The sequence below is a fragment of the Polyodon spathula genome, chromosome 36 (genome assembly GCF_017654505.1).
Source record: "Polyodon spathula isolate WHYD16114869_AA chromosome 36, ASM1765450v1, whole genome shotgun sequence".
Lineage (NCBI taxonomy): Eukaryota > Metazoa > Chordata > Actinopteri > Acipenseriformes > Polyodontidae > Polyodon > Polyodon spathula.
In genome coordinates, this window is record NC_054569.1 from 115807 (window position 1) to 123306 (window position 7500).

At 42.4% G+C, this 7500-nt stretch overlaps 1 protein-coding gene across 1 annotated transcript in view; it reads right to left on the reverse strand.

Moving 5' to 3' along the window:
• Nucleotides 1-1305: 1305 nt before the first annotated feature.
• The window catches only part of LOC121303942 (major histocompatibility complex class I-related gene protein-like), a 9282-nt gene continuing 3087 nt past the window's right edge, over nucleotides 1306-7500 (reverse strand). Inside the window, exons 2-4 of the mRNA XM_041234844.1 lie at nucleotides 3991-4251; nucleotides 1656-1928; nucleotides 1306-1319 (exon numbers count right to left, since the gene is read on the reverse strand). Of these exons, the coding sequence (XP_041090778.1) occupies nucleotides 1306-1319; nucleotides 1656-1928; nucleotides 3991-4251 (548 nt within the window). The remainder of the gene's footprint in view (nucleotides 1320-1655; nucleotides 1929-3990; nucleotides 4252-7500) is intronic.

Here is a 7500-nt window from a genome sequence, read left to right on the forward strand (position 1 = left end):
TTTATTCCATAACCTAGCCGGGAAAAACATGTCATGTAACCTCGTAGTCATAATATACCTGTGAAAACAGGAAAAAAAATGGTCTTTTCTAATTTCTAGATTAAGTACTGAAAAAGGAAAATAAAATACAATTTTATTAGTTAACAGTGCAAATGCATCAACTAAAAATGCTATGCAGTGCAAAACTGTTCCAATCAGTCTCCAATCAGTACACCGAAACAAGTCCAAATTAAGAGTCCGAAAACAGGTTATGCTTCTGAAAAAGGTTCCACACAAAATAAAAAAGCAATTGCCAACAAAAGTCATGCATTTCTTCAAACAACTGCAGACGTGTAGAAAGAAAACAGATGTTGTTTTTGTTTTTTTAACTGGATTTTATCGTTGAGCATGAGCAGGAGCTTGTAAAATGCTATGTGTGTCTTGTGCAGTATCCAGTCCAGCCAGAATAAGCACATTGCTCTGAAGTGAATATTTTAAGCTAATCTGCTGAAAAGTAGAAAGGGGATATTTATATCAGGCAACCAAAAATTACTTTTAACAAAATGCTTCCATGTTAAAGTGTTTAGTGCAGTAGCCTGTTTGTATTAATCAGCTACCAGACAGCTTGCTGATGGGCACTCCCTGTATGACATGAACACACTCAACAGGTCTGGAGCAGGGAATCCAATTCCAGACACTTCCCTATCTCAGGAGTCTGGGATTGATTTTTTTTTTTTAATCCTGGCATTCCATTTTTGTCATAATAATAATATTGTGCGTTTTGTTTTTAGTAATAATCACCAGTGCAGAGGCGTAGGGTAACGCACTCACGCGACAAAGGAGTTCTTCAATAATTAATAATGAAAAAACAGATAAAAGCATTGCAAGTAAAGATAACAGTCGTGTTGCTCCAGCTCCAGCGCAGAACAAGTGAGTGATTTCACTGTGTAAGCAGGGCGGCTCGGCGGCCTGCTCAACTCAAGAATAGGGTTATTTAAAAACGTAAAGGTAGACCAGACTGCAGTCACCACCGCCTTGCTATTTAAATATGTAAGTTAGCCATGTGTGTGCTCAAATCTCACTCACTGTCAGCAGACAGCTGTATTCATCATAGAGTCAACTTTGCCCAACAGAAAGGAAACGTACACCAGTACAGCTGGGTTTTATTTGAAAGGAGAGGCAACATTGTTGATTTGATTGCTCAGCCACAAAGTACTATAACGTGGTAAGAAAAAATGATTTTTCTCGCGTACCTCTTGACAAGAGCTAGTACCACAGTTTGAAAACCACTGCGTTAGTGGAGAACCACTGCATTAATGAAATATCCTAGGCGCACGCCGCTGCGAGATAGAGGGCAGGGGGATTTTAATACTGGTTTGTTTGATTTATACATGAAAATGTGCTGCGCTGTGCTGTGCTGTGTTGTGCTGTCAACGAGCCTGGAACTAAGGAGACGAACCCTCACTACTGCGTGGAACCAGGGTGAGCTGCAGCACGATCACCAGGATCGGAGCCTTAGGGTAGGGCTTCATTTAGGGGTTGGGTTTGAATCTGATGAGTTAGTATCTGATGAGTTAAACACAAGCAATATGAGATTGTTACTGTACCTTTAAACTGTAAACACTCAGTTAGGATCTAATGAGTTAAACACAAGCAATATGAGATTGTTACTTTACCTTTCCTCTGCAGGGTGTCCTTCCCATACTGGAGGCACCACTCCAGCAACAGGAAACAGTCCTGTCTATGATAGTCCAAAGTGATCTGTTGCAAGGCTGTGTCAGCTTCCCGCTTGTGTTTATAGAAGACAGCCTGTGGCACAGCAGCGGTCCAGGTCATGGTATCTACATCAAGACTAACAAAATCCTTCCCATCATACGCATGATACAAATATGCCCGCCTGGTCCCATCATCATCCAGCTCACAGCCACCCGCATGCTGATAAGTGTGAACTGGAGTAAACACACAAAGACAAAAGACAAACTAGGCATTGGTGTAAAGCTTTTATAATTTATGTAACTTATCAGTCAAATGCAACTGTTTTGTATTAAGATGCTGTGATGGTATGGTGGGTGTGGTGGTGAAACAGGCGTCACAGAGTCAATGATACAGGTGCAAATAACCCCAATACCAACAATGGTAGAGGGTGTACTTTATCAATGGGGAACACAGTCCAAAGCAACAAAAATCTAAATCATAGGTCCCAATAGAGCGAGTCCCTCTCAGCTCTATTGTGCACTTGCGGGGTGTGGAAAGTGCAGGTGCTGATGTGTCCAGTTCAGTTGTGCGGGGTGTGTGCTGTCCAAGGTGAAAGTGCTGGCAGCAGTGCGGCAGCTCCTTGTCGTGACAGATCACTCTGACCCCGGTCCTGATGAACAACAAACAAAAGCACGTAGCAAACAAACAAACAAGCACACGCACACACACATACATGCAGACACGCGCACGCACGCACACACACACACACAGCTCAGCAACCCAGGTTCAGTGTTACCTCAAAGGCCCCGCACTTACAAAATGACAGCCCTTATATACTAGGTGACTCCACCCCATGATCAGCACAACCTGGCACACCTGCACAGTAATCTTTTCCCCTAATATGGCCATTCCGCTCTTGCAAGGTGGTCAGTCTCGGATGGATGCATGCAGTTCCATTATAATATATCATAATATACACAGCACCTTTTTGAGTGGCCCATCATCAATAGCACTGCTGTATTCAGTGCTATAGCTTAAAAGAGCTCCTCCATTTACAAACAGATGTGTTGCTGTGGCCAAATGTTTTGCATCACCTAAATTCAGCATGGCACAGATCATGGGATGGGTAGAAAAAAAATATCAAAGGCCTTGAATATCACCAAGACCCTGCCTAGATCAGGCCGTCCCTCCAAACTGGATGACCGAGGAAGAAGAAGACTGATCAGAGAGGCTATCCAGAGGCCAAAGGCAACTTTGCAAGAGCTACAGGATTTTATGGCCAAGACTGGTCAAAGTGTGCATGTGACAACAATATCCCAAGCACTCCACAAATCTGGCCTGTATGGTAGGGTGGCAAGAAGGAAGCCATTACTCAAGAAAGCCCACACTGAATCCAGTTTGAAGTATGCAAAAAAACACTCAGGAGATTCTGTAACCATGTGGCAAAAAGTTTTGTGGTCTGACAAAACTAAAATGGAACTTTTTGGCCTAAATGCAAAGTGTTATGTTTGCCGCAAACCCAACACAGCGCATCACCCAAAGAACACCATCCCTACTGTGAAGCATGCTGGTGGCAGCATCATGTTATGGGGATGTTTCGGCAGGGACTCAGGCACGTGTCAGGGCATAAGGGAAAATGAATGGAGCAAAGTACAGAGAAGTCCTTGAGGAAAACCTGCTGCCCTCTGCAAGAAAGCTGAAGCTGGGATGAAAGTTCACCTTTCAGCATGACAACGACCCAAAGCACACAGCCAAAGCTACACTGGAGTGGCTAAGGAACAAAAAAGGTAAATGTCCTTGAGTGGCCCAGTCAAAGCCTATCCCAACAGACTCACAGCTATAATTTCTGCCAAAGGTGCTTCCACTAAGTATTAACTCAGGGGGTGGAGACTTATCCAATTAGGAGCTTATAATTTTGTATTTTGAATTAATTTTCTGCAAGTTTCTAGAATATTTTTTTCACTTGGAAGTTGTGGGGTAGGATGTGTAGATAAATGAAAAGAAAACTATTTTAATGCATTTTAATTCCAGGCTATAAGGCAACAAAAGGTGACATTTTTGAAAGGGGGTGTAGACTTTCTATAGGCATTGTGTGTGTGTGTGTGTGTGTGTGTGTGTGTGTGTGTGTGTGTGTGTGTGTGTGTGTGTGTGTATAGTGTTGAAAAAAGGACCCCAATTCCATGACTCTACTGTAGAAAATAGATTTTTATAGAGAGTCAGATACAGCCAACAAAAACATTGGTCCTGGGGGAGCATCCCACTGAGAAACGTTCAGTCCTTAAAGGGTTAACAGTGGCTGTGTGTGTCTGTACTCACCTCCAGTATGATTAAAGTGCTGGATTGTATTTCTCAAACTCCATTTCATGATATCATGACCATGCAGAATATACCGAATACGTATATCCCAGAACTCACGACCCATAGTCTTATTCATCCAGTCGAGCAGGAGGACAGGTTTTTCCATGGTGCTGTCATAGTACGAGTATTGCACATCATCCACCATATTCACAGTTACATACGCTGGTGTCTTGGTCCCTTCTGATGTCGCCACTGCAAAATACTGCAGTGAGTGAGTTCCTGGAAGAGGAATACAAATGAAGATTAGTGACACATTTCAGTAATCCCAGAGTAAAACACACAGTGCCGGTGAGCTGCTGACATGCACCAGTCTCTCCAGGATTCCACCATTCTGTGATGCCACAAAGCAATGCAGAATTCACACGAGGGTGCAGAATGCAGCGATAGCCACAGAAAACCATTAATCACTGCAGAAATGTGTAATTTTCTCATATTGAAAAAGATTTTTCCTTCAGAAACAGAGGCATGAATCGGGCACACAGAATATAACTACTGAACAGTCAACCAAAAGACAGTAGGAAACTGTTTTGACTTGACCCACTAGGATAAAGCACATGAAACACAAGAGTCTGAAAAAGAGACGCAGACGAAGTGTAAAACAGGACCAACCAGCCTCCATGCAAAGAATGCTGCAGCAGAAAAAAAATAAATCAGGAAGCTCGTTTTAATTCAGCATAGACTGATTTAACATAATTAATAACGAGAGAGAATACATACTAAATTACTGTCACTAGTAGCTACACAAATCTGAAGGTAGTAATGTTAGCAAATATAAGTGACAAGGATAGTAACAAAAGATATTATCACTGCTGAATAAAACTGAAAAGTATACTTTCCTTGATTTTGGTTTAAATCTTACCTGGTTTACATTTCTCTACAACAGTCATCTTAAATCTTGTTTTTCATAACATACAGTTGACATGTTCTGGTAAATGTAGTTTATTCTATGCAGGGCGGCCTGACGCTGTGTGTGGCCCTAGGCAGTGATGATTAAGTGCAGGGTTGAGAACATCAAATTAATCCTACAGTAGCAACCTGTGACTGGGTACTCCCCGCCCCGGAGCATATTTTGTATTTGTATTATTTATTATGTGTTTTATATGACGGAGAAAAGCCAGTGTTTAGATTTATTTGGCAGGACGAGCGAGGTGAGGATGCATGACTGAGCTAGTGATTATTTAACTAGCTGACAGTCATGAATTCTTATTAAACTCGTGCAGACTATGGCCGAGGGATAATAAGATAATTAATTGCTAGTTAACCCCTCGGCCAGAATATAAAAGAGCTCCAGCTTTGACTGCAACAGGTTGTTGTGTTCAGGGCGGAATGCGACGCAAGACAAGAGAGTCAATACCAAAGCAATTGCTACCCGTGCTGGTGTAAACATATGTAACTGAGATGGAATTACCAGTGAGCAGGAGGATTATGGGAATTGTAGTTCTGAGCAGTCCATGCGGGTACATGGGAAGCCATCTTGAGGCAGGGAATGCAATTTAAAAGTTTAAAAAAGTGGTCTAAATATAAAAAAAAAAATTAAAACAATACACACACCTTATGTAAACAGTAGCAACACATAGGAACATGAAACACAATAAAATAAAAAGGTCCTTATGTGCCCTTTAAGTACACTGGAAACACTACTAATCTTTCCGTGCCCTTGAGTAGATGCCACAATATCGATGTAGAACACGAACAGAATCCAGCTGCATCAAGTTCTTTCACTGCCTTTTTCCAACAAAAACTTGGTCAGAATTGTGCATGAGGTAAAGCAGTTACATCGTTCATTGCCAAGTTCATTTGCAAAGACCTCAGACCCTACAGTGTTGTAGAAAACGATGGCTTTCGAGACTTGCTGGAAACTCTGGAGCCAAGATAGACCATACCCAGTCGTCAGTACTTCACCGACAAACGTATCCCAGAGTTATACCACAAAGTCAAACGAGATGTCCTAGAGTCGTGTCAAAGGCAGTGCAGGCTGTGATAACCACAGATGGTCGGATATCTTGTGCCGCGGAAGCGTATGTCACAATCACCTCTCATCACATAACTACAGAGTGGGAATTGGAAAATGCTGTATTACAGACAAGAACATTACCTGCAGCACATATGGGAAAAAACACTGAGAGAAGCCTGCACTGAGTGGAAACTTTCTGAAAAAAACCCTGCACCACGCAAGTAACATGAGGATAGCCGGTGAAGAGGCAACACAACTCCTCATGTTAAGTGCTTTGCGCACACAATTAGAGACCAAGGGGCAGACTTAGTTGGTATCTCTGCACAGTGCTAGAATTCCCACAGCAAGTACTGAGAAGTATCAGTTAAGGTGATTGTAGTTGATTAAGTGCTATTAACTGAGAATCATGACTGCTACACAGATCTTCGTAGGGTGAGAAAAAGAAAAAAGCAAGACCTTTGGAAAAATGTCCGTTGATGCAGCAACGTTGTGGGAAAACAAGGTAAGTTGAAAAATTTTAATTAACTTTTTTACACTGTTTAATATTTAAATGTAGACACTGGACACAAATTCTACTAAAGACCGCTATTTTAAACCTAAGCTTGTCACTATCATATTTGTACTTAGTACATACCATTACAAACATTAAAAAATATTGTACTGTTTAATAGGTTACCAATAGAACTCATCTGCTGTACTGCCTGGAGTTTATCTGATCAAATTCAGTAGCTGTAATGTTGACACACAAGGCTTCTGGTCAGCTGGATAAATAGCCACTTTATTGGGGGGGGGGGGGGGGGGGGGGGGGGGGGGGGGGGGGGGGGGGGGGGGGGGGGGGGATAAAATTTAAAAAAGAATCTGTTAACAAAACGTTAGCATATAAATAGGACTTTATGAAGATTGCTTTCTCTCTTTCTTTACAGAGCGGTTATTAAAATGCACCTTGTTGAAATTTATATGCATACTGGTATGATTTCCCTGGCTTCCTTGATTAAAATTAGAATACAATAATTTGCAAAGTAACACCATACTGTATATGACAGATTCCTTCTGATTAATTTTCATACATTGCCAGATCCCTGAAGAGAGATCAGAGACTCCACAGTGTCACAGATGAGCAAGGGGTCCCCTTACCACTGGTGCCCAAAAGCCATCGAGAGGCAGCAGGTGCAACTTTTAATTTACCCTCTGAAAGGTTTAATAAACTACTTGTAGATAAATAATACAAACGAAGGCCTTGAAATAAAACTGTACATTTGCAGTTTCAGTCCCTCCTCCAAAAAAGATGAAGGCACTAAGTTCCCAAGGGGCTGCGCACAATTGGCTGAGCGTCGCTCAGGTGGGGAGGGCATAAGTCGGCCAGGGTGTTCTCGTCTCACTGCGTACCAGCGACCCTGTAGACTGGCCGGGCGCCTGCGGGCTTGCCTGTAAGCTGCATTGTCCTCCGACGCTGTAGCTCTGGGTTTGCTGCATGGCGGGCCTGCAGAGTGAAAAGAAGCGGTCAGCTGACGCCA